General features: G+C 50.7%; 1 protein-coding gene across 1 annotated transcript in view; it reads left to right on the forward strand.

Annotated features, from left to right (window-relative positions):
• The window catches only part of TCERG1L (transcription elongation regulator 1 like), a 220,014-nt gene that overhangs the window by 44,454 nt on the left and 147,690 nt on the right, over positions 1-27,870 (forward strand). Inside the window, exon 4 of the mRNA XM_032174983.2 lies at positions 10,191-10,376. Within this exon, the coding sequence (XP_032030874.1) occupies positions 10,191-10,376 (186 nt within the window). The remainder of the gene's footprint in view (positions 1-10,190; positions 10,377-27,870) is intronic.

Here is a 27,870-nt window from a genome sequence, read left to right on the forward strand (position 1 = left end):
CAACTCCTACCCAAAGGCACTCTTCTGCTTGCCTGGGTGCCCACGTTATATCATCTTTCCAGCCCCAGAGCCAGGTGCCATCTGGCTTCATAAATGTCTGACTATGGGGTGCAGAGAAGGACACAGGAAGGGAAACACAAAGGAACCCACACCTCTTCTTCCCAACACTGGGCTCCGTGTGTGTTACCGTTGCATGTTTATCGGTAAACGGGCTTGGGTGTCCTCCTGAAGTGCACTCCTCCTGCCTTTGTGATGTGCACGTGGGGTTGCCGTGCTCTGTGGGCTCTCCATGGGTTGTGGGTTTGGTGCGAGGCTTCACCTGCCCAGTAGGCACAGGCACACTTCTCTTTATTGTGCTTCCCTTTCTTGTGCCTTGCCTTTACAAGTTGAAAGTTTGTGGCAACCCCAGGTGGAACAAGTCTGTGGGTGCCATTTTCCCAACAGCATGTGCTCACTTCTTGTCTCTGTTACATTTTGGGACCTCTCAGTGTTTCAGAGTTTTTAAGTATTGTTATGTCTGTTGTGGTGATCTATGATCAGTGATATTCGATGCCACTATTGTGATTGTTTAGGGGAGCCACACACTTCACCTGTATAAGATGGGGAGGTTAATCCATCAATGTCCTGTGTGTTCTGACTGCTCCACCAACCAGCCTTTCCCCATCCTTCTCCCTCTCCTTGGGCCTCCCTCTTCCCTGAGACATAGCAATATTGAAATTAGATCAATTGAGGCTGGGCTCAGTAGCTCATGCCTATAATCCCAGCATTTTGGGAGGTTGAGACGGGCAGATCACTTAAGGTCAGGAGTTTGAGAGCAGCCTAGCCAACATGGCAAAACCCTGTCTCTACTGAAAATACAAAAATGAGCTAGGCATGGTAGCAGGCACGTGTTATCCCAGCTACTCAGGAGTCTGAGGCAGGAGAATCACTTGAACCTGGGAGGCAGAGGTTGCAGTGAGCCGAGATCATGCCACTGCACTCCAACTTGGGTGACAGAGTGAGACTCCATATGAAAAAACAAACAAACAAATAAATAGAAATTGTATCAATTAATCCCTTACAATGGCGACTACGTGTTCAAATGAAAAGAAGAGTGGTGCCGGGCGTGGTGGCTCACGCTTGTAATCCCAGCACTTTGGGAGGCCGAGGCGGGCAGATCACGAGGTCAGGAGATCGAGACCACGGTGAAACCCCGTCTCTACTAAAAATACAAAAAAAATTAGCCGGGCGTGGTGGTGGGCGCCTGTAGTCCCAGCTACTTGGGGAGGCTGAGGCAGGAGAATGGCGTGAACCTGGGAGGCGGAGCTTGCAGTGAGCCGAGATTGCGCCACTGCACGCCAGCCTGGGCAACAGAGTGAGACTCCATCTCAAAAAAAAAAAAAAAAAAATGAAGAGTGGTATGTTTCACTTTAAATCAAAAGCTAGCAATAATTAAGCTGAGTGAAGAAGGTGTGTTGAAAGCTAATATAGGCTGAAAACTAGGTGTCATGCACCGACAAGTTAGCCGAGTTGTGAATGCTAAGGAAAAGTTTTTGAAGGAAATCAAAAGTGCTACTCCAGTGAACAACAACAACAAAAAGATAAGAAAGTGAAACAGCCTCATTGCTGATGTGGGGAAAGTTTTAATGGTGTGGATGGAAGATCAAACCAGGCACAACATTCCATTAAGCCATAGCCTAATCCAGAGCAAGCTCCTAACTGTCTTCAACTCTGTGAAGGCTGAGAGAGGTGAGGAAGCAGCAGGAGAAAAGTTTGAAGCTAGCAGAGGTTGTTGCATGTGGTTTAAGGACAGAAGCTGTCTCCATAACATAAAAGTGTAAGTTGAAGCAGCAAGTGCTGATGAAGAAGCTGCACCCAGTTATCCAGAAGACCCAGCTAAGAGCATTAATGAAGGTGGCTGCTCCAAAGAAGAGATTTGCAGTGCAGATGAAACAGCCATCTACTGGAAGAAGATGCCATCTAGGACTTTTATAGCTATAGAGGAGAAGTTAGTGATGGGCTTCAAAACTTCAAAGGACAGATGACTATCTGGTTAGGGGCCGATGCAGCTTGTGACTTTAAGTTGAAGGCAAGACTAATTTACAATTAAAAAAATCCTAAGGCCCTCAAGAATGATGCTAAATCTACTCTGCCTGTGTGCTGTAAATGGAACGGCAAAGCCTGGGTGACAGCACATCTGTTTCTAGCATGGTTCGCTGAGTATTTAAAGCCCATTATTGAGACCTACTGTTCAGAAAAAATAAAAATAAAAAAGATTCCTATCAAAATATTATGAATGGCAGCAGCAGCCCATCTAGAGTGGCTGCTGCCAAGATGCCAGCTGCAGCAGGGAGGCACAGCTTGGTCTTCCACTCCACAGAGCAGGCAGGAGCCCAGCCCTCCCTAGGCACCACTGCAGCTGCCCAAGGCCGGCTATGGAGCAGGGCATTCCTGTGGTCTTAGGGGCCTGGGAATCCCTCCCTGCCCCCCACAGGCTCAGAAGTGACTGCTCCCACTGCTGAGCCTGGCACTCCTGGCAGCTGGGCCCAGGGCCTGCAATTCGCTCCCAGAGGAGCCAACCCTGGCAGGGTTGTGAGCTGGGTAGAGGGGAGCCCTGGACCACCCCTGAGCATGGGGCCACAGGGCAACTTGTGGCAACATCACCCTTGCCCTGGACTCTGGCATGGGCCTGGCAAGGCCCTGGAGCCCCCACTGAAGTCTGCAAGGAGGTGGACAGGGCAGCAGGACTGGCGGTGGGAGCAGCAGTGGGGTCCCCTGTGCTCCATGTCCCCAAGGCAGCCAACTGTGCCACCTCCACCCTTGCATGGTTGGGCAGGACATGCTCCAAGGCTTGGAACCTCTGCCACAGCTTCAACCTCACACTCTGCCATGTCCTGGGAGCCCATAAGCACCCGGCCAAAGTTGCAGCCAGGACTCATGGGACCAGCCCCAGGAACATCGGGTTCACTTGTGCAGGGGCCACCACTGTGGCAGAGGGAGATGCAGAGAAGGGCACAGCCAGGTCTGCTCACCTTGCAGAGCTGGGACAGGCAGGGGCCGTGACCCCCCTCAAGCTGGCAGTGTGGGAGCTCCCAAGGCTCAGTTGCAGCCACCCAGGTTGCAGCTGTGGGCCTGGGCCCCCCGATGCTCTCAGGGCTCAGGCTTGGGGATATCTGCTCCTGCTGCCTGGCCTCTCTCTGCTTCCAGTGCTTACTCTGATCCTAGAGTAGGGTCGGGGCCAAGCCTGAGTGCTGTTGCAGTCCAGCCAGGTGTGTGCACACTCAGGACAGTGTTCATGTGCAGTGCCCTGCTGCCTCAGATTCTCTGGACTTTGGGCACCAATGAGTACAGGTGGGAGGCTGAGATGGGGCTGGTGGCAACTCAGCACTGGCCTGCGGGTACCCCTGGGTGCAAGCGGCCTGAGCACGATGGGTGGTGGCAGGAGGCAGACAGGCTCCTGGGTGTGAAGCAGTGGGTTCCAGATGAGGCCACACCTTCAGGCCAGGGAGGACCTGAAGGCTGGGGGCCAGGTTGCCAGTCCTGTGGACTGGAGTAGGGACTTGTGCCTTTTTCAGGCCCTCTCATGGCCGCCCATGGACCAATTGGAATGCACTTCCTCTCCTCTGAGGCCCATAAAAGCCCCAGGCTCAGCCAGAGCAGAGCAGAGGACAGAGAGGTGCCAGGATGACCAGATGCATAGAGGAGTTATCTGCTGCAGAGAGCAGCAGACGTAGGGACGACCAGCTGCAGAGAGGAGCTGCCCTCTCCAAGGCCTCCTCTCTGCTGAGAACTGCAGATGTCCAGTCGACCAGCTGCAGACAGAAGCTAACCTCTCTGCTGAGAGCTGAACACTCATCAGGATGTCCTGCCTGCAGAGAGGAGCCACCCATTCCAGGGCCTCCTCTCTGCTGAGAGCCTCTGAGCTGTTCTAACACTTAATAAAGCTCCTCTTTGTCTTGCTCACCCTCCACTTGTCTGTGTACCTCATTCTTTCTGGACTCAAGAAGTCAGACCAAGGTGCCACTGGCCATAGAGGTTTCCAGCCAGAAAAGCAACACCCCAAAGATCTCGTAACATTTTTACTCATTGACAACGCACATGGGGATGAGATGAATTGTTTTCGTGCCTGCTAACACAACATCCATTCTGCAGCTGTGAATGGAGGAGTCATTTCAACTTTCAAGTCTTACTATTTAAGAAATATATTTTGTATTTTTTTATATATATAAGGCTATAACTGCCATTAATAGTGATTTCTCTGATGGGTCTGGGAAAAATAAATGGAAAACATTCTGGAAAGGATTCACCATTCTAGATACCATTAAGAACATTCATAATTCATAGGAAGAGGACAAAATATCAACATTAATGGGAGTTTGGAAGAAGCTGATTTCAACTCTCATGAATGATTTCAAGGGTTTCAAGACATCTTTGGAGGAAGTAACTGCTGATGTGGTGGAAACAGCAAGAGAACTAGCATTGGAAGTGGAGCTTGAAGATGTGACTGAATTGCTGAAATCTCAAATACAACTTTAACACATAAGGAGTTACTTCTTATGGGTGAACATAGAAAGTGGTTTCTTGAGATGGAATCTACTCCTGGTGAAGATGTTGTAAACATTGTTGAAATAATAACAAAGGATTTAGAATATTACATGGACTGAGTTGATAAAGCAGCAGCAGAGTTTGAGAGGATTGACTCCAATTTTGAAAGAAATTCTACTGTGGCTAAAATGCTGTCAAACAGCATTGCATGCTACAGAGACATCTTTCCTGGAAGGAAGAGTCCGTCGATGTAGCAAGCATTGTTGTTGTCTTCTTCTGCGAAATTGCCACAGCCACCCCAGCCTTCAGCAACCATCACCCTGATCAGTCAGCAACCATGAACATCGAGGGAAGACCCTCCACTGGCAAAAGAATTACAGTTTGCTGAAAGCTCAGATGATCTCTAATATTTTTTAGCAATAAACTATTTTTAAATTAAGGGATGTATGTTTTTTAGACATAATACTATTGCACATTTAAAAGACTACAGTATAGTGTAAACATAACTTTTGTATGCATTGGAAAACCAAAAAATTCACTTGACTCTCTTTATCGCTATATTTGCTTTATTGTGGTGGTCTGGAACGGAATCTGTGTTATCTCTGAGGTTTGCAGGTAGTCCGTTCTGATGGTTGTTGTGACTGAACGTCACCCTTCACAAGGGCCTCGAGCTGGGCAGACGTCTTACAATAATACCAGGACCTCTTCTTTCAATCTCATCTACCAATGATGTAAATCATTCTGTCGATATGATTATTAACTTTCTATCTTCACTGATAGCATTCAGCTGACTCTGTGAATGAATCAGAGGGTTAAAATTTCGTATGGAACCATATGATCTCAGAGCAGGTTAAAAAGTATGTTTTCAAGTTTATTTTTCTTAAAGACACAGATAGGAAAGTTTCCCTATTTATTTTTCTGTTTAGTTGACCCGTGATTTTTTGCAACAAAATCACATGGTGGTAAACATATTTTCTCACTTTCATATACAAACCACGCTCACCTTAGTATCTGTTTATTTTAAAACACCATTAGTCACTTTTTCACTCATTGTTAAAGGCCATCTTCATTTCAAACAACAGATTGAGTTCGTTAAAAAAAATTGACTCGGTGGCTTCTCACCAGGATTGTGAAGTTTGGTCCTGTCTTCTTAATTAAGTTCTCGGCTGGGACAGGCAAGAGTCTGAAGTCGGAGGACATGTCAACTCCCCGTTCTCTTTCCCCCACTGACCAGCACACAGGTCTAGAGCCAGAGCAATCTACACAGACGTGGGGTCCTCACGCTGTCAGGGAGCCCTGAACAAAAGGCTCCTGCAGTTTTAGGGGCCCTGAAGTCATGGAGTTGGGAAGGACTTGGAGTGGGAATTCCCTGGGAACTGAGTCAGAGCATAGAGGTGGGTTTAAGCTCTCGCCCTCCCCCGCCAACAAGGAGGTCTTAGCAGAGGCACCTGGAGGTGCCTAATGAGACCTGAGAATGAAGGTGCCCCCGAGATAGGGGTGCAGATGTGCTGGGAGTGTGACTGGCCCCAGGGCCCGAGCCTTTCCCTGCTGCTCCCTCAAGCCTGCCATGCCTGGCTAAGCATGAGCCAGGTGTGGGGATGCAGCTTCCCCCTGAGACCTGCCCAGTGCAGCCTTCAGGTCAGGCCCAAAGTACCACACTCAGGCTTTGAACCAGGAGCCCGACTCCTCGGGTGCAAATCTGTATACTAATTACCAAGCTGTATGGCTTCTCTGTATCTGTTTCCACCCATATCACACCGTATAGAGATCCAACCTTTCCTTCCTGTGGGTGGGTGGTCTTGGACGGCCCCTCCCTGACCCGGGAGCCCACAGCCTGGGCCTGATCACAAGCACTGCTGTACCTGTGCTCTGGCAGGGCTGCTAAGTGGCAAGGGCAGGGTGTGTTGCCCCAGTCCCTCTCTGCTGGGTAGGAGGAGCTTCAAGGATGAGAGTCAGAGCATCCCCAGCAGGAAAGTCAGCCTGGGCTGAGACCAGGGAGAAGCTTCTGGGTGGGAAGAACTCAGGCATTGGAAAGGGGTGCAGTAAGGGGGTGCAGGGGGGGATGTTACAGTGGCCTGAGGGGCTTTGCATGTTTACAGCCCTCCCTCCGTCCCACCCACCCATTGCCCTTCTGGGGCTCCCAATGGTTCCTGGGGTTTGGAAAACTCCTCCAGGTCATTCTGATACCATCTTTTCCTTCCTCAACTGGAAATAACTTCCCAGCAAGGACTTTAACTTTTGCGCTCACTCAGAGGCCCCCTAAGCAGGTTAAATTTAACCACTAAGTGGTTAAATTCCAGTGGAAACAGCTGTGGGGAGGCAGCATACTAACAGAGATCCTAAGGGGAGAAGCCATTGCTAATAAATTTGTGTAGGGCTTTCTAGTGCATCAAAACTTCTGGAAAATTCCCTCCTTACACTGACACATGCACTCCCCACATGCTTACACTATTTGGACCCTGCAATCTACTGCATAGCAATAAATACAGAAATGAACCTGTTTGCAGACAGTTGTTTATGTTGTTGTTATCTATCAGAACAGCACCTATTACGATGGGGGTGGGTAACAATATGGCAAATGTATGCAGCATGTCCCTTCCTTGGGATACAAGGCTGTGGTTCATAGTGGGACTTTTGAAGGCCATTTAATGATAAAGGAAGTGTTCGTTTTTTAGCATCTCATGAAAAAGCTACAGATCTGGTGTGATTGTGGTATGTTTCCAACACAGCCAGGCCAAACAACTGCAATATAACAAAAGATGGACAGTGTTCAGTGGGGGAGTTCAGGAGGGACTTTTTATCCATATAATTACTTTATCTTATAAATTTTCTAAACTGTTTTATTATTAAGATGACATATTTTGAATAGTGCTTATTTTTTTCTGACTTCAAATCTGTCTATGGCAACAAGTAGATTCCATGACATACTTTTTAGAAAAGCCGACATCCAGAACACCGACATCACTAAATGCTGATCGAGGATGTGGAGCAACAGGAACTCCCATTCACTGCTGGCGGGAATGCAAAATGGCACAGCCACCGTGGAAGACAGTCTGGCAGTTTCTTAAAAAGCAAAACACACTCTTACCATAAAATCCAACAGTTGTGCTTCTAAACTGTGGCACATCCTGATAATGGAGTATTATTCAACAATAAAAAGAAATGAGCTATCAAGTCATGAGAAGACATGGAGGAACCTTAAATGGATATTGCCAAGCAGAAGATGCCAGTCTGAAAGGGCTACATAGTATTTGGTTCCAACTGAATGGTCTTCTGGAAAAGGCAAAGCTAGAGAGCCCATAGAATGATCAGCAGCTGCCAGGGGCTGGGGGAAGGGAGGGATGAACAGGTGGAAGCCAGGGGAGTTTTAGGGCTGTGAAAATGTGTTGTATGATACCACAGTGGTGGTACAATGGCTGTGAAAATGCTCTGTATGATCCTACAATGCCTCTGTCCAAACCCATAGGATGCACAGCACAAAGGGTGGACCCCAGTGAACACTGTGGCCGTAGTTAATAAGGTGCCATTGTCATCTCATGAACTGTAACAAACCCACCACACTGATGCCAAATATTCACAACCAGGGGAGTGGAGGCATCTATTAGGGAACTCTGTCTACTTTCTACCCAATATTTCTGTAAACCTAAAGCTGCTCTATAACAAATTATATTTAATTTAAAATATCTGTATATGCTCATCATAGGCAATTCCAAAAGAAAGGAGAGAAAATTGGCCATAATTCTGCCATCTAGATATGTTCATTATCACGACTTTCTTCTATTTTTTAACCACATCTGACATCACAGTGTTAAGTACCTCCTATATGCCTCCAAATTTCCAGCTCTAGCCTGGATGTCTTCCTTGAAATAGGGACTCTATAGGGTATGGCACTGAGCCCATCTGGAAGCGAATGCTGTCCCCTGCCCGTCTGTTCCCATTAAAGCAGGCAGGATGAAGACACTGAGATGAGACTCAGAGCTGGCCTCTCCACCGCTTCACAGGCTCCGCTCCCTCCTGTGGCTCGCATCACTTGGAGTAAAACCCAAGTCATCCCCCGCCTGTGTCTGTCGGCAAAGCCTGGCTGTCCCCCAGCCCCCCACTTCCTCATCTCCCTGTCTGTATTCTGTGCCTTGAACACTGCACCTCATCCCTGCAGCTCCTGGAAGGCACCACACAGGCACTGGCCACAGGGCCTTTGCATGCCTGCTTCGTCTCTAGGGGTCAGCAGGGCGCCTTGCCTTGCCTCATGCAGACTTTTACCTATTTTTTCCTTCCCAGTGAGGACTTTCCTGGCCACCCTGGTCACAGTTGAGGCCCACACACCAAGGCTAGATGCCCTCTCCCTGCTTTCCCACAGTGCCCACCAGCCTGGAAGGTACAGAAAATCAACAAGAAGAATGAACACCCTGCCTCTTCCCTACCCGGGAGGAGCCTTCCCCAAAGGCCAGCCTTCCCAGTGTTTTGTTCGCTCCTCTGTCCCAAAGAGCTAGAGCTGGAAAATGCCTGGCACTTGTCAACTAAATAAAGACTGGTTGACTGAATGACCATACATTGTAGGAATCTATATGATTTTTGGCCTGTTTTACTTACCTACTGTATCATGAGACATCGCTGTGGCACTAACGATCTTCCTTGATGTGACCGTGCTGACCATTGACCGTCCTGTGCACGGTGCACCATCCTTCGTGCAGCCGTCCAGCTTTTGCTGATATTTCTAGCTCCTCATTCTACACCTGTATCCTAAGGCACTGGGCATGTGGGTGGGTCACAGGACAGGACGTGCCAGATCAAGAGTTGTGAATTATATCAAGGTATTAAAAACATATTTCCAAATTTCTGTCCAGAGCTGGCCAGACTAAGCTTCCACCATCCATATAAAATGGCACCTACAAAATACTTCTTAGATACCACATTTATTTGGGGAACTGAGGAGTCTTTTAAAAGAAAAAATGTTTTACTGAAAAGGCAGAGGAAGAAGCAAACTTTCAGATGCATCCATTGACGTCAGAAAAGATGCCCAATTCCAAGCCTGCAGTCTGACTCCTCTCGGAGCGATCCGCACTGAGCTGGGTGTGGGTTTCTCCCCTGCAGCAGCTTGTCTGGTGACCGGCCACTCCCTGCAGGGCCCAGCTGAGCCTGATGCCCTCTGGAAACCTCTCTCCACCCTCTCCCTGCAGGGCCCAGCTAAGCCTGGTGCCCTCTGGAAACCTCTCCACCCTGGCTCACAGCTGCCCCTTCTTCCAAACCACCCCCCACTTTTTTATGTGGCACTCCTGGGCCTTCACTGGCTTCTGCTCCAAATCACTGCGTGCTGTTCACGGTCACTTCTGATTAGGTACTTAGCACACTGGCACCAGGGACAAGCGGTTTCTCTTTAAGCCACCCAGGTCCTGGCTCGTCCCCTGGTGACTGTAAGCCTTGCGGCTCACTGAGCGTCTAACGGCCCTGTGTGTGCGCCGGGTGCACGTCAGCGTTTGACTGATGGAGAACTCATCAGAAGCATATGTTCTGCGGACGGTGGCACATACCATGGGCTTCCATTAAAGAGGGGTAGTGCCCCCCTCACTTGTTTTCTGGGGGCTGATATCTTGTGGTAGCAAGATGGGCATCTGTCACCCATGGCCCTGGGCGTCCCCTTGCTGACCCTCTGCATCCCTCTTCCGCAGGTGGCTGCCATAACAGCCTTAAGCCGACCAGCAGCCCCGCCATCGCCATCGCCACCGCCGCCGCCGCTGCCATGGTCTCCGTGGACCCTGAGAGCCTCCGGGGCCCGTCCCCCTCCAGTGTGCAGCCGCGCCACTTCCTGACCTTGGCACCCATCGAAATACCCCTCCGGACGTCTCCCTTCTCAGGTAGGCTCAGAGTGCCGTCCCGACGCCTGGTGCTGCCCTAGCGAGGGCGCGGAGGCTTCCTGGTTAGGTGCCACTGGCCTGGGCCCAGGCGCTGTGGGACCTGAAGGCCGGCTCCGGTTGAGGGAAACATTCGGCTGGGGCCGTTTGGGCTTTGCTTGACTTCAGACCCTGCAATGGACCCGACTCCACTGAGCCACCTTGTCAGGTCCATCCTGGCACTTCCTGCCGTAAAGCCAAGGTGAAAGTTTCCGTTTGAGGAAATGAGACTTCTTTTTACTAACTGGAATTTAGGGGGAGTCATGCATGCATCTGGGAGTGCAAGGACCCCAGGAAGTTGTGATTTTCTTGTGGGGGAGGTGCAGGCTGGTGTGCTGGAGTGGAGCCTGGTGAGTGAGCTCAGAGCCAAGCCGCGTGCCGCTCCCCCCAGGCCGCCCACTTGGCATGCCTTCTGGCTCTGGGCTGGACACGGGCTGGGCTCCCACCCACCGTGACAGCCTGGAGTACGAGAGGCTTGGGCTGCCACAAAGGCATTTGAGCTCATTAATGCAGTAGACGTGCTCCCTTTCTGAGATGTCCTCAGGGCAGGGGCCGGGAGGGTGGCCATTCTGGTGTCCTGAGAGATGTGAGATGCATTGATGAGGCACTTGGAGTAGATGGGAGGCCCTGGGTCCCATCTGCAGCTCTATTGTCCCTACGTGTTCACAGGCACGCATGTCCGTCCATTAACTGTAACCCGCACGCTTCGTGACCCAGACATCCTTGTGAAATACCTGTTTCTTCAAACTTAGCAACAGCACCATTAATTTGGAATGACAGTGCCAACTCCCAGGAATTGAGGATTTACTCTATTATTTTGGTTTTAGTTATTCATGTGAGATGGTAAAACTTGAAGGGAAATTCCATGGAAGATTGTATTCATATCATTAACTGCTAGATTATCAGTAGCAGGAAATGTTTCACTAGACTGTGATAGACACACACACACATAAATATATACCTACTAGTTTATGGTAGAAAGACAAACAGCCTAGTTCCAGGACTTTCCAATTTTTGGAGTGTTTGCAGTTTGTTGACTTTGTTGCTAGTAAATCTAATGTGGTCTTTTTCAACAATGGACCTTTGGCGTTCGCTATTTCTATGCTGGCTTGATGAATTAGTTGATAAGTAGGATATTGTATTCTCAAGATCAAAATCGTATTTCTATTTCAGCATGTCAGTGAACATGCATTTAGGGTGTGATGGAGAAAATAAATAAAACACATGGATAATCTCCATGTGGAACATAAATTACAGCTGTGTCAAGAATTTGGTTAAACCTACCAGTCCTTTGACATGTATTAGGGGTGACTTACTGTTTTCAGAGGAAAATTAATCTGAGAACCAAAAGCTATGTACCTCAGAGGCAGCTTCACTTTCCGTGTATCTCTTACATGATTTATAAGGTGACATAACAATTAGGCATCCTCTCTTGTTTGCCTTTTATAAGGTTCCGTGATCAAATTTGCTATAATGCGCGTTCAGTTAGAACGAGGCCAGCACCAACGTTATCTGTCCTGTAGATAACTGGAAAAATGGACTGACAGGAAGATGAAAGGGGCGTTACTCAGAAGGTAGCTCCTAAAATTGCCTTCCCATTGCTAGAATTGATCCATCCAACCTGGAAACCCCGCCCCACAGGAGGGGGTGCAGGTTGAAGTTGAAATACCATCAGGAGGCTGGGTCTGGACTGGTGATGAGCAGGTCTGAGCTGTGAGCAGCGTGGCCCAACCCAGGCTTCACGGGTGGGTGCGGTGCTGACAGGGGTGCCCCTGGTGAGGCCTCCATTGGGAGGTGGGACTGCCTGGCAGTGCTGTCCTGGTGGCCTCCTCTGGACTGGGGGGCAAGGCTGTCATGCCCATGAAGAAAACCATCCTAACATGTCCCTGGGGTACTTTTTGAAAACTAAGACTTGACGGAGATGGGATAGAGAGCTGGTCCATCCGCACCATTCAGGCTGTTTTCTAAAGCACCGCAAGAGCCCCACAGAACAACAGGAGCAAGGCGTCGTCTCTGCTGATGGGCGATCTCAGCGAATGCCCAGGCAGCCCCCTAGGATATTTCTGACACCCTTTAAAATAGATGAACTGGGCAGGGGCAGGACAAGGATGAGCTATCCCATGGAGGGGTGGGTGGAGGGAGTGGCCCCTGCCTGGCGGAGAGGAAATAGAAGGACATCAAGGCAAAGCAGGTGCTGAGGGACTCAGAAGAATACAGCTCACTCCAGTTTGCTCTGTATTCAAACTGATTTTATGAAAGGATGTGACCTTTATTTTATCTACAGAAGAATAGTCCTGTTTTTATTTGGAAGATAAGTCCCACTTTATATAAATGAGCTTGACTGTTTTACTTACATCCTTGACTTTGATATAAAAGTCAGTAACCTCAGAGCTCCACGTGGTTTATCTTAATGGTCCCCAACTGGAGACAATTCTGCACCCCGGAGGGTATTTGGCAGTGTGACTGTCCATGCGTTTTGGTTGTCATGACTTGAGGGTTGCTACTGGGATCTGGTGGGTAGAAGCCAGGGAAGATGCCACAGTCCTACAATCCCCAGGCAGCCCCTACGGTAGAGAGTTATCTGGTCCAAAGTATAGATAGTGGCTCTGTAGGGAAACCTGGGTTTGTATCGTTAGAACTCTGCTCAAGGCACCGTGAAAAGCTGTCTGGGTACCCGGATAAGCTCATCTGGGAGAGTTAACGTGGCACTACCCTGACCCTGAAGTAGCAGGCTCGGTGTTGGAAGGAGCCCACAGTCATAGAGGTTGCACTGAATTCGGTGCCTTGCACTAGATTTAGCTTAACTAAGGTGCCACATAATACTTACAGAGCCCGTGACCAGGTCCAGATTCAGCCGTGAACCAGGCTTCTCTTTCAGAGTGGTGTCAGCACTGGCGGGAAGGCTGGTCCCTGCTGCCCTCCCAGGGGACGGGGTGTCCTTTGTGTCCCTTGGCCTCCGCTTCACGGGGGTCTGTTTACCGGGCTGGCCCCTCCCAGGCAGCGGTCTCCAGCAGAGGCTGCATCTTTCCATCCCCGCCCTGCCTGCACCCAACACAGCAACTCCCCTGACTCCAGGGACATCGCTCGCTTCTGTGCATTGACAGGCTGGGCAGAGCCTGCTCCTGTTCCACTCACTCACTCACAGAACTTTCTCCCTTCCTTCCTTTCTTTTTTTCTTTCTTTTTCTCTTTCTCTCTCTTTCTTTCTCTCTCTCTCTTTCTCTCTTTCTGTCTCTCTTTCTTTTTCTTGAGATGGAGTCTTGATCTGTTGCCCAGTGCAGTGGTGTGGTCTCGGCTCATTGCAACCTCTGCCTCCTGGGTTCAAGTGATTCTCCTGCCTCAGTCTCCCCTGTAGCTGCGATTACAGGTGCACACCCCCATGCCCAGGTAATTTTTATATTTTTAGTAGAGACGGGGTTTCACCATGTTGGCCAGGCTGGTCTCGAACTCCTGACCTCATGATCCACCCACCTCGGCCTCCCCAAGTGCTGAGATTAGAGGCATGAGTCACTGTGCTCAGCCAAAGTGATTCTTCTTTTAAGAAAGACAGAATTTATTTGTAAAATTTGGCCCACCATGACTGAAGTGTCCAGGCGAGAAGAGTGAAATATGAGTGAGTACTTTCAGTCTCTGACAGAGCAGGTAACTACCAAACAGAGATTAAAAAGGGCCATCTGCCTGGGAAGCCATTTGCCACCTGTCCTTTGCTTCCAGAACTATTTAATGGTTTAAATGTAACATTTTGTCCTGCCACAGAACAGCTGGGAAGTGACTGTTTTTTGTTCTATCAGTAACTTACCAGCCAAGCTACATAACAAGTCAGAAAGTCTCCAAGCCGGAATTCTACCATGCAGCCTTTCATGTGGCTGTCGGCTTTCCTCATTAGCAAAATCTGCAGATGCTGAAACAGATTCTGTAACAACAGTAATTCAGACATTTGGGAAAAAGGTCTTTTTTTAAATCATCCAGGAATTGTTTCCTCCTCCACTGTAATCAAAAATGTCATAATACATATTAACATTTTAAAGATTTTCAGAGACAAAAATACTGTAACAACATAATTGCTTATACCTCAATATTCTTGAAATTCATCGGGTGTGTGTGGGAAAGAGGTGTTCATTTCTAATGGAGGATTGAGTTACCTCTAGTGGAACACTTACTGGATTTAAACAAACAAACCAACAAAACCCCTTTGTATAGTTTGTTACGCATGATAAGTGAATTCTTACTGAGAATGCAACTACAAGTATCTGAGCTAGCATTATTACATTTAGGCGTATAAAGTGCAGACTTTCCCATTGTTGGGCTCTGAGGAGGAGAGCTGCTTTCACAGGGAAATCACTCCTATGAGCAAGGTCTGGCTCACTCGTCTAGAAAACGGTGCTCCTGGGACCTCTCGTTCTTTCTGAGCTGCTCCGTTCCCTGTGCCTTCCCTGAGAATCACCCTCCACTTTAACTACGTTAGCCATCTCCACTGTTAGCTCCAATTCACCCTCTCTTTGAAGAGAAAATGTGGAAATATATCATGCACGCCACAGCATGCCTAAGGTTATGTTCAGTGTAGAGAATACTAATGCAATAGAAACCCAGTGCCTCCCTCTGAGCCTGAGAAACGTGACGTTCCCAGTACCCCAGCCCCCGCCCCCAGCCTCACCTCCTGCTCACCCCAGAGGTCACTGCTCCGCTGAAGATGTGCCAATCATTCCTTTGCTATTTTTAAAGATATATGTTTACCATATGCATATGCATTATCTCTAGACAATATATTGCATACTTTAGTTTTTGTTAATTTCACATACATGTTAACATAGTTTGTGCATTCTTCTGCGATGGCCTTTTCACTCAGTTATGTGCTTTCTTTTAAAGTCGTCCCTGCTGGTATGTGCAGTGGTGGTACCATCATGTTCACTTTTCTGCAGCATTTGTTTGTATGAAGTCATATAACACCTTGTCCCCTCTGCCAGTGGGGGATGTTTCCTGCCACCTGAAAGGTCAGACTCAGTTGTCCCTTCCTTCCTGCTGGAAGCACTATCCTCTCAGGACTCTCTGAAGCCACACCCTGCTGGTGTTCCGCCCGGGGCATCTCTGCACGGATCTCTCGAGCCCGGTCCCTCCTCTCCCCCCATGTTCCATGGATAAGAATGAGGCCGTCTCCAGCCCAGCCTCTGCCTCCTCCTGGAGCTGTGGGTTGATGGATGCAACTACCTCCACTTTCCAATGAACCCCTCAAGCCTCACCACTCTATAAGGAAGTGTTGATGTCCCAACCCATGCTTCTGTTTATAAAAATCAAAACAAAAACACTCGTTTCTCCTGCGGTCTTTCAAGTAAACCTTTTTCACCCCCTGCCACAAAGACTCTCCAGTTCAGTACATTGCCCTAGATGTGCCCAGGAGTTCGTGCCTCATACCAGAGGTCGTCCTGACGCCTCCTTTTGCCTGATGCCTCCTCTCCAGCCCTTTGGCATTGCCGTCCTCCTCCCAACCCACACCGAGTCCACGGTGCCGCCTCCTCTTTGCCCACCTTCCTGGTCCAAACCAACAAGATCTGTGGACTGAGGCTCTCGCTAGTACTTCTGCTTCCACTCTGCCCTGTTTTCTGCAGAGGAGCCGGAGTTCACTTCTCAAGGACCTTTGTCAGGCCAAGCCTGCCCTTGCTTACAACCCTCAAGGAGCCAGGTGCAGGGGCACCACCTGTAGTTCCAGTTACCCCAGAGGCTGCAGCTGGAGGATCCCTTGAGCTTGGGAATTAGAATCCAGCCTAGGCAACATAGCGAGACCCCATCTCTAAAAATAACTAAGTAAATAAAAATAAATAATTAAATCAATACTGACCTATGTACATATAGATATTTAAATCCAGTGATTGCCTCTTATGGAGGTTAGAACAAATCCCAACTCCTCTGGAGTCTGGGGTCACTGTCTGTGTGACCTACCTGCACACTTACTTCCTGAGCAGCCCTCCATTTGTCCCCCAGGCCTGATGGTGCCTCCCCAGTCTGTGAGGCCAGGGCTGCCCCAGGGCCTTCACACGGCCGGCCCCTCTGCCTGCACCCTCTCCTCCACCCCCTGGTGTCTCATGTGGCCGGTGGTTCCTCCACTGTTCAGGCCTCAGCTCCAGCACATGGCCTGAATCCTGCCATCCTGAAGTGGCCCCTGGAATGAACTCCGTCTCCTCACTGTCGTGTTTGCTTTTCAGCATTTGTCATCGCCTGCAATTCTCTTCGGTGTCAATTCCTGGCCTATTTTCTCTCCCCCACTGGCATGTCAGACCATCAGGGCAGGGTCCTCCCATATCTAGCCACCACTGAGGCCCTGGTGCCAGGAACAATTCTTGGGACAAAGTTACCTCTCATTGACTCTTTGCTGAATGAACAGCATCCAGCCACCCCTGTGCACTGTGGTTAGGACCCTCTTCAACGATGCTCTGCGGTTTTGGTTGACAGTTCTCTGTGTTCTCTATGAAATGGGGCAGAGATGGCTGCCCTACTCCACAGACGTTCATCCCACACCCACCCAGCCCAATCCTAACAAACAGACAAACATAGTCAGGAAGCGTTCAGCACGGTGGAATGCCACATCACCCAGCCGCTGAATGTGCTGGTCAGCTCAGCGTTAACCGGAATCTCTGATGGGAAGCTCAGGCAGAGAGTGAAGTGATCGTGCCCCAGTCACCACAATCTTTAGGGATTTGAATTTCCCAGAATCCAAGATTTTCAAGCTGAAAGGCCTGTGGACTCTGGGCAACCGATTCCATTACTTAAAGCTGGGAGGGGGCAGGGTCGAAGGCCACTGAAGACCAGTTTACCTAAATCCCAATACAAGTGAGGGGCAGAGTGAGGGTGGAATTCAGCAATCCTTTTCCAAGGATTTTCCCAGGATGTCCTTCTTCTGCACCATTGTCAATCCCACCCACCGGCTGTAACTTCTGTCTGTCTATAGAGCCACTGTGCTAAAATCAATAACCCAGTGGCTGCGATGGTGGCCGGGCTCCTGGCGCTGAAGGGACACTGGATAACTTCAGCTGTGCCCGCCTGGCAGGCACAGGCCAACAGCCCGTGAGAGGCTGGATGCCTGCTGTGCCGAGGACCCTCAGGGAGAGTCTGTGACCAGCCCAGCAGAGAAGGAGCTAGGGCCTCACTCAGGCACATGGCGGTACGTGCTGCCATCCCCGGGGGTCCCTGGGGTCTTCAAGCAGGCACCAGATTCAGAAGTGTGCTGGAAGGAGGGTGGGGAAATAGTTGGTCTGTAGACAGATCAGGGAGGAAGGAGTCACCCATGGCTGCTTTAATGAAAGCATCGTGCAAGGAGACTGGTCACTGTGCAGATCATGTTGCTGTAGCCACAGACAGGACATTGTCATGGTGGACTCACTGCAACAGGAGCAGCAGCTGCTTCCCAGTCCAGGCCACTTTATTTAATTGTGATGACAGCACTGTTGGGAATAGTATCCATGGTGGGTGGCTGTCAGAAGTGGGGAGAGTGACACGTGTTTCAGAACTCGGTGGAGGAGGCGGTCCCTGATGGGCGTGCGTTGGAGATGGCTGGTCTGCAGCTCACGCTGGAGAGTCTTCCGGTCCCAACACTCAAATAGACCCCTTTGGTGCATGAATGAGATCCGTACCCTAGGGGAAGATGGCCTGTGTTCAGGAGTGTGCAGTCCTGTGTTTGCCCAGGGGTCTGGATGGGAGCAAGCTGACATTCAGGCCCATGTTCCATCCAGGGATCTGAGTGAGAGAAAGCTGACATTTTGCTCTCCATCCTTAAACTCCTAGACACCGTGTGGGAGTTAATCTGAACAAACATCCCTGAAGCAGCATTGGTGCTTCAGAGTAGCTCCAGCTGTGGACAACTGTGTGGCAGGTCCTCAAACAGTTACACACAGAATTACCATGTGACTCAGCAATTGAAATTAGGGTCTCAAACAGATATCTGTCTGTGCACCCATGTTCATAGCAGCATTATTCATTTTTCCACCAATGGTGGAAGTGATCCAAGCGTCCACTGATGGGTGCATAGATAAAGAAAATGTGGCATATCTATATCGTGAAATATTATTCAGTCTTAAAAAAGCAGGAATTGCTGGCACCTGCTGCAGCATAGATGAATCTTGAGGACACGATTGTCAGTGAAACAAGCCTATAGGATTCCACTTATCTGAGGGCCCCCATCGGATTCACAGGGACAGACAGTAGAAGGGTGATTGCCAGGGACTAGGGGAAGGGGAACAGAAAGTCATTGTTGAACCAGGACAGTTTCTGTTTGGGAAGGTAAAATAGTTCGGAGTGTGGATGGTGGTGACGGCTGGCATTAAGTACTGCAAATGTGTTTCATGCCACTGAACTGTATACTTCAAGATGGTTGAGACAGTAGATTTCATGTTATGTATATTTTACCATAATAAAAACAATAAGAAGGAGGTATGTCCTCATATGCACATGAATGAAGTTTCTTTGAGGGACCTTGGAGAGGGTCAGAAGAACAGCACTAAGTAAGAAACAGTGAAAACCTCTCACTGCCTATACCCTTCATGGTGCCTTCCGTTTCTGCATCTCCTTTGATCAGCTCTGCTAACAGCCTTTCCAGCGACCGGATTTCTGGCGACATCAGCAGTCCGGAACACAGCAGAAGCTGAGGTGTGAACAGGAAAGGAGGCCCAGCAGCCTGGGTGAGGGCGGCTGGTGCAAAGCGCATGTGCTGTTCTGGAGGTGGCTGGCAGACTGGGTGGGGTCTGCAGAGAGCAGGAGAGAGCAGGGCCTGGGGGCTGGCCCGAGGTCTGTGACTGCAAGAATTTGCAATGAAGGAAGCAGCAGAGGGAGAGGGGCTGTTCTGAGCTGGGCTGGGAGGAGGGGCAGGGGGGAAGGGGGCAGAGAGTCAGGACTGGCTCCCAGCACAGGCAGGTAGCCCAGTGAGCTGGGGTTGCTGGCCTGGGCAGAGGGGCATGGGAGAGGTCAGGGCCACCGCAGAGCTCCAGGGGAACGAGGAGGTGGCAGTGTGGAATCTGGACCCCTCTGCTGTCATCATGTTTCCTGGAATTTCTCAGTGTCTTGAAAGGGGCACCATACACCAAAGATGAGTGGGTTCCCTGAGACGGACCCACGGCCTGAGAGTGTGATGATGTTCGGAACAGCCGGAGAATTTGGCTGGGCCCCAACTCTCCCAGGCATGAGCCATCTAGAAGCACAGGTGGGAAGCGGAGCCCAGTGTCGGTGGTGAAATGAGAGAGCTGCAGAGGGAAGGACTTTATGTGTCTGGCACGTCCTATGTCACATGGAGCCGTGAGAAAGAGGAATGTGGCTTGGGAGATCGCCCAGTTAAGGAGACCCCATGTGTCAAATGCTCTGCGGGCAGCTGAAAGTTTAGTCAGTGTTGATGACCAGAAGGCTGAGTGAGCTCATAGCAGGCAGAACTTCTCACTCCCTAAGAAGTCAACTAACAGGGCACTGGGCTCCCGGGCTAGGAGGAAGAGAGGTGAAGAGGGTGCTTTAGGGCAGGCCCCGGGCAGGCGCCGCTGTCCGTCAGTTCACTGTCACATCCTTGCTGTGGCTCAAGACTGGCTCCACTCACATCTAGGCAAGCGATGAGTGACGGCCAGGACTCGGTTCACAACCCACGTGTGTCTCCTCAGGATTCCCTGCGTTCGTGGAATGAGATTCCCCAACTAGGATATACCGGCCACCTTTCCCTGTGGAGGGTCTGATGCTATTAAAATGATGAGCGCTGACTTAGAACCCCCAGGAAAGAAGTGGAGAAGCATAAATAAGAAAAGGACAATAGCCCACAATCCACCTCAGCTGAACATCTGCAAACCTCTCAAAGGCTCCCGCTCGGCGTGTGAGCGACAGATTGGCCTGCGTCTGTGAGTCCGCATCTCGTAGGAAGCACTTGTAATTTCGTTTTACCTCTTTAAGATTATGAACCTCCAGGCCACTTGCAGAAACCCCACCCAGTCTCAGTGTCTGGCGGTTCTCCGGGGACCAAGGTGGGCTCTGCCAGCCCCCGTCAGGCGTGCACGCAGCATGCAGCTTCATGTGAGTCGGCTGGGCTCCCGGCTGGTCCGTGGTACCTCCTTGGTGCCCCGTGACTCAAATCATGCGGCTTTATTCCTCCAGGGTGTCCCTGGCTGCCCCGAGCAGTGTTTGCTCCTGCGTGGTTTCTGAATGCTGGGGCAGGTGTGTGCTCCTTTCAGGGAGCAGAGCTTTCTTTGCTGGGAGGAGACAGTGTTTGATTTATTCTGTGCACAAGCAGAGAGTGCTGCTTTCTCCCCCCAGGTTCTTATTTGCCAGGCAGAATGCTTTTGCTTTCCTGCAATGATTTGAAAAGGAGGGGAACACAGCCTTGGCTGCTCAGGTTAAGCATACCAGTAATGTGTGAGCCAGCGAGTGTGGCTGTCACACCCATGGAGCGAGTGTGGCTGTCACACCCATGGAGCTCCCAGCCACGCAGAACCAGGAGCGAGTGTGGCTGTCACACCCATGGAGCGAGTGTGGCTGTCACAGCCATGGAGCTCCCAGCCACGCAGAACCAGGAGCTCAGGAGCGGGAGAGCAGATGCGTGATTCCAGTTTTGACTGGTGATGTATAGTTTGAAAGTTTGCACAAGTAGAAAGAAAGCTTATTTCTGAGGCTTTCAAAAAAGAACGAAATTTATAATAATTACAATAAAAAAAGAAAGAAAGAAACATGCTGCTGGGCGGTAAGGACCCCAGTGTGCGTTTGCCATGGCTGGAGAGGGCCACTGTCCTCCAGGGACTCAGGGATGTGCTTCAAACAGCTGCTGGGGACCGAGCGGAGCCACAGTCAGGGCCGTGGAAGCTCCTACGCTGGGGTAGCCAGGTGGCTTACCAGAGCTTGCTGTATTCCCTTTGTTTTTCTTTCTGCAGCAGTGATATTGTCTCTGCTAAGAAGGCGGGAACAATCACTTATATCTGCTTAAGACAATGGACTGTAGCACGATGCGAAGAGTAAACCTGAGCTTTGTAAATAAATCATTTTGTCCCAGCCCTCACCTGATGAATCCGTCAGCCGCCCCACTTTTGCTGAGTCCCTGCTGGATTCCCAGCATTAGGCTGGGTTCTGGCTGTTTACAAGTGAGCGTGAGAGGAAACCTTTTCCCTTAGGAGGACTCTGTGCCCCAGGTCAGCTCCATCACATCCTGCTTCTCCCTGGGGTGGCTGGTCCTGCCGAGGGCTGGCCTAGGGCACCATTCCAGGGATGGGCATGACCTGGAGGGCTGGGCACCCCCAGTCAGAAGCCGACTCTGAGACAAAGACTGGATGCGAGCACCGGTTGCGGGGACTGCGATGGGAGCGGAAGGAGCCTCTGCCAGGCGTGACACCCCATGGCACCGGGGGCTCAGCTCTGCCGGAGACTTGGGCAAAAAGCCTAGCGCGTGTTGAGAGTGTCCCACTCAAGGAGCAAAGCTATGTTTTTCCCACTGACTCTCAGCTGCATGTATTTAAGGGCAGCATGGGGGCTCTCATTCCCTGTGTTCCTGCCTGTCCCAAACTGGGCTAAGATGGCCCTCCAGCCAGACACAGGCCAAGGCAGAGACAGTTTAGAGGGTCACAGGAAGAGGCCATAGGCCTGTGTGGGGGAGGCAAGGCTATGGGAAGGTACTGGGCACCAGGTGTGGCTGATGGGTGGAGTGTGGCCCTCCGAGCCAAGGCGGGCAGAGAGAGAGGGAGATCAGCCTGGTTTGCTTTGTGACTTGACCTCTCTCAAGTTCATAATTAATACGGCCTCAGTGCTAGGGACATGGAGACCTTTCTGTCATTGTCCTGGCTCTGACATTTCCTGCCAAGGCCTGGGTCCAGTCCTGGATGGCATCTGTGTCGTGTGTGTGTGAGTCGTGTGTGTGTGTGTCCTATGGGTGTGTGGGTGTGAGTTTATCAGTATGTGTGTCGTGTGTGTGTGAGTTGTGTGAGAGTTGTGTGTATGTGAGTAGTGTGTGTGTGCATGTGTGTGAGTCATGTGGGTGTGTGAGTGTTTACCAGCGTTATGTGACTGTGTGTCGTGTGTATGTGAATTTACCAGTGTGTGTATCATGTGTGTGCATGTGTGTGTGCATGCATGAGTTGTGTGTGTCGTGTGTGTGCATGTGTGTGTGCATGCGTATGAGTCATGTGAGTATGTGGATGTGAATTTACAGTGTGTGTGTGAGTTTACCTGTGTGTGTGTGTGTGTCAGTGTATGCATGTGTGTGTGTGTGCGTGTGCACCTGAGTCATGTGGGTGTGTGGGTGTGAATTTACAGTGTTTGTGAGTGAGTGATTTGATGGAGGCCATGGCAGGAGGCAGGGGAGAGGTGGTGCTGCTGGTGGTGGGGATGGAGAGAGAGCCTTGTTTGAGAATCAGGTTCGAGAATCATTTGGAAAAGGGTAAATGGACCAAACATGTGAATTGATCAAGAATGGACGATGGGGACAGAGAAGGGAAAGCTCATCTCCTCTAAAATCTCTTGGGTGTGCTGCCGCCATTGAGGGTGGTTATTCATCCAGGGTTCTTTTCACCACATCTGTTCTATCTTGTCCTTCTCACCATCTGATAACTCCTCTGCCACAAAAGTCTTATCTCACGTTCATAAGTCCCAGGGGCTCGACCAGGGGTGGGTCTTGCTGGAGTTCAAGGATCATTTGGATCTTGACTGAGGACACTTAAGGAAGGAGCTCCTGGGGACAGAATAGGAATTAAATACAGCCTGGGGCTGCTAGGTAATGCTGATCTACATATGCCTGTTTCGGAATGTGATAATGGTATAAAGAGAGGTGGGGATATAATTTGCTGTGGCGAATGCGTAAGACTCGAATATCTAATATTCAATTTGTAGTAATTAATAGAAACCAGTGTACACGTGCAAGCCACTTTGTGTCTGCCCAGCACAGGGTACCTTTGAGTGGGCACAGCGTGGGCAACCACCTCCCGTCAAAATGTGCTCGCTGCTGTGTGTGATGTGGATGTGTGTGCATATGTGTGTAATTCAGTTTACTTCCCTGTTTTGGGATGGCACTGTGGCACCTGGGCTTGGTGGCTGCTGAACGAGCTGGCATACTCCCCTCCCTACACATCTCACCCCACCAGCTTGGGAATCTGTTGCGCCGCAGCTCCGGGGTCGTGGGTGAGAGGGCGCTGGCTATTTGGTTTGAATTCTGAGTCTCATAGTCCTGTCCCCTGAGTGTGTGACCCCCAACTCTATGCTCCTGGCAGGGGGATGCCTTGTGGGGGTGTGGCTGGGAGGCCGTCTCACACCTGGGGATAGCCCAGCCTCAAGGCTGGAAGGTGGCTGCCCAGTTCCTCCTCTTTGGACCAAGCTCCTTTGCTACGGACTTCTGCTGCAACCTTGAGTGGTCCCAGAGTTCTGGCTCAGACAGGCACCCACCACCGGAGGAGGAGCTCCCTGTGGGGTGGGGTGGGGCAGGGGAGGGGGAGGAGGAGATTCATAAGCCCCTAACTTGTCCTCTGTTTTTTCCCATCCTTCTCCAACTGGGAAATGCCTCCGCTCACCATAACTTTCCACATCCTCGTGGAGACTGTAGTGTGCCATCCCAGTCATGTGGGGCCTGCCCTGCCCACCTCCCAGCCTCCGTCACTGGGTCCCACCCGGCCTGGCCAGCAGACCCCTCCAGGTCCAGCATGGCCACCCTCTCCAGCACGCATCTGCCCCTCTTCTCTCCTCACTCAGCACTTCCTGAGCCTCTCGGCCCCCAGCCTTCCCTCATGGTGCTCGCCATGCTTCTGGCTAACAATTGCTCATCCCCCAGCACTCTGCTGGTGCCACCCCCAGAAAGCCTCACTGAGTGAGCCACCCCTCTGCCACTGTCATGCACGAGGTGCCATCTCCCTGCTAGGCCTTGAGCCACGCGGCCTGGCTGAGGTGCAATCCCCCCTCCAGCCAGGGGATGGGCCGTGCACCCAGGAGGTGCCCAACCAAGGCTGTGGCTCTCGTGAACCCAGCAGGGCTGGTGCTCTGTGTCTCACTAGAGCCTCAGTGCTTCCAGAGGACCCAGCACTTGGGGGGCTCTCGGCCTCTGTTTACCCCGTCGTTCCCGTCAAGTCAGCCAAGGGCCCTGAGCCTTGCTCCCTGGAGCTGCCTGCTCTGGGAACTCTTCCCACCTACACTCGCATCCACCTGAGGCCTCTGCTGCCCAGGCCCTTGCAGGACTCCTGGCCAGCCCTTCCATGAGGCCCTGCAACCCACCCCAGGGAGCTCTGATACAAAGGCCCATGCACACTTCCCACCCACTGCACCCCTCCCTCCAGCTCTGAACTCAGCCAGCTCTTTATGAGGATGATACACTAACCTGTACCTAGGAGCAGTGGCAGGAGCCCCTCGGGAAGGTCCCTCCCTGGGCTGGGCTGTCACCACTAAAGGTTACCAGAGAGCCACATGTGGTGGCGGCCTGTGGGCATGACACGTGGTTTCCCAGGGAGGACCGTGAGCTGCAGGCTTGGTCACATTTCCCGCCCCTGCCTCTGGAGAGCCGCCCCCTCATTTTGGGTGGAAATGCAGAAGGCTCCAGGGAGGGAAGCCCTCTTCAAGGGAAGTGACTGTGGGCTCTTAGGAAGCTAACATCGACTTCAACTTCTCAGTATTTTTAAAAAAATTATTATTTTAAGCCAATTAACAAGCTATGATGTTCGCTGTTATTCCTAAAAATAATTTATCATAAACAAACTTAGAGAATCCCAAAGAGGTAGGCCTGGCCACGCTGCCCGGTGGCTTAAATGCTGTAATTAACATTGCGCCTGCAGGCTCCTTTCATCTCACTCTTTAATTAGGTTTTGTGGACACTTTTTCTGGTGTGTGTTGGGGTCACAGTGCCCTGCTCTGCACACTGATGGCAGCAATACCAATGAGACCCTTTCAGGAGCTCAAAAGGTCCCACCAGGCTCCCATCAGCCAAGATCTGTGGCCGGGGGCACCGTAGCAAGCCCATTTCTTGGGTGGAGCTGGGCTTTGCCCAGGTGCCGTCCAGCAGCTGAGGGGCTCCCCCACTCCCCTGTGCCCAGCACACTCCCACCCAGTCCCCCTGCAGCATCTGCCTCTGTTACTGATGCTCTTCCTGTTCCCCAGTGTCCTGGGCAGGAAGACACCTGGTCCTGCCTGTGCTCATGGATATGGGATTTCACAGTCCCCTGCCCATCTAGGGGGTGGTGGCATGGAGACTCTAGGCAGCTGCTGATGTCTTCTCTTTCTGGGGGACACCTGGACCCACTAGTCCATGGCACTGTTGAAAGTGCGCAGGTGACTTCATCCACAGGTAAAACTCTTTCAGCCTGGGCCGGGATTTCAATGGCTGTGAGCTCTGGAAGCCCTCCCCAACTGGCTGTCCTAACCAGACCCTCCCCAGGGAGTTCCACGGCACCCTGGGCATTACTGAGACCAAAGTCCTGGCCATGGCTGGAAGGGGCTACCACAGGGAGTGAGAGCTCACTGCTGTCTACTCTGGAGACAAACTCTAACTGTCCCCCTCCACCTCAACCATGGGGGCATCACACTTCTTGCAGTTTCTTCCAGTGCACCTTAAAGAATCTTAGCCAGCTGCTGAGAGGCCCCTCCCCACCTACTCCCAAAACACCCCCACTCTGCATGCTCCACTCCCCCAGGGCTGCCTGCTCTGAACATAAACTTCCCTTTCCCCTGAATGAACTCCCTGAACCCCCAGATGAAAGCACATGCCTGTTCCACGTGGGTGCACCTGACACTCCTGCTCCTGGCATTTCTCATGCTTCGCGGTCACACCTTTTCATACTTATTTTTACTCATGTGCCTGTACCCATGGAGGGAAATAGCTGGTGATGAGCGAGGGCCTCCTGCCCCAGGACCCCAGGCCCCCACCCCCAGGCAGCCTCTTCCGATGGATGCAACTTTTATTTTATGTTTTGCACTTTTGTGAGTTAACTTTTCCGTTATAATTACACAGCTGATATCATGATCTCTGGGTGTGTCAATTTTAGACGATGGCTGTTGATATCCTGTGAAAGAGGAAGATAGTTTTTGTTGTCTGTTGCTGCACAGCTGAAACCGTAGCTTTCGTGGGATAGCAAACCATCCCCAAATAGAGAGGTTTTGAATAATGGCTGTTTATGTAGCTCACGATTTTGTGAATCTCCAATTTGAGCTGGGCTCAGTTGGACAGTTCTTGGGCTTTTCTCAGCGATCTATCTCATGATTTTGTTATTTCGAACCCAGCTCAAATTGCTGACCCACAAGTCACGAACTAATAACGTGTCCCTTGTGCATCAGGTCAGCTGCTATTTTGCCTGGCAGCTGACTGGCTGAAGATGGTTATCACTTACATGCGTCTTGGTGAACAGAGGGTGTCTGGTCACGTGCCTCTCACATCAGGACCGTGTTTCTCACATCAAGGTTGCAGGGTTGGTTTTAGGAACAACAGAGAGGACAGCCCCAGTGTGCGTGTACATTATTTGTTTGTTTGTTTTTGAGACAGAGTCTCACTCTGTTGCCCAGTCTGGAGTGCTGGAGTGCAGTGGCGCAATCTTGGCTCACTGCGACCTCTGCCTCCCGGGTTCAAGCCACCCAAATAGCTGGGATTACAGGTGCACACCACTACACCCAGCTAATTTCTGTATTTTTAGTAGAGACGGGGTTTGCAACGTTGGCTAGGCTGGTCTCCAACTCCTGACCTCAAGTGATCCACCCACCTTGGCCTCCCAGAATGCTGGGATTGCAGGTGTGAGCCCTCCTGGCCGTGCCTGCAGTTTTTAAGCCTCCACTTATGTAACATTTGCTCCTGTGTCACTGGCCAGTGCAGGTCCGTGGTGAAGTCCAGGGTCAGCGTGGGAGGGACACTCACAGGGCGTGAGTGTCGAAAGGCACGAGCGAGTTGGCGATTGTTATTATTGTGCAGGTGAACCAAAATCTTGCCCAGCCCCACGCAATGGTATTTTCTAACTTTAGATATTCAAAACCAACTATTCTTTAAATAAATCATGATGTAAATAAAACACTTAAGCCCCTCATTCTTCTTCAATAACATGATGCGTTTCACAAAATGGTGACCTTCTTTTTTTATAACACGTGGAGATTGACGTCCCTATTTCCTCAACTTTCTGAGTCCTAACTTCTGTCAGTTAACACTCTTCCCTTTCTGTTTTCAAGAGTGTTCATAATTATATTCGCTTTTACAGGGACCACCAGATTTTCTAGTTTTGTTCCTAGACTGATCCTACAGGTTAATGAGTGAATAAACAAACACACAGACACAGGTGCAGTGCCCTCATCCAGAAGGTTCCAGTGAGCTTCTCCTCCAGCATCCTGCTGTCACTCAAAAAGGCACAGACTTTGGAGTATTTTGGAATGCGGATTTTTAGCCTAGAGATGGTCAACCAGTATGTATTTCTGCAAATATTTCAAAACTGGAAAAAACCCTGAAATCTGAAACGCTTCTGGTTGCAAGCATTTCATGTAAGGGATACTCACTGTATAGGTTTTCAATAGTA

The sequence above is a fragment of the Hylobates moloch genome, unplaced genomic scaffold (genome assembly GCF_009828535.3).
Source record: "Hylobates moloch isolate HMO894 unplaced genomic scaffold, HMol_V3 SCAFFOLD_3, whole genome shotgun sequence".
Classification (NCBI taxonomy): Eukaryota; Metazoa; Chordata; class Mammalia; order Primates; family Hylobatidae; genus Hylobates; species Hylobates moloch.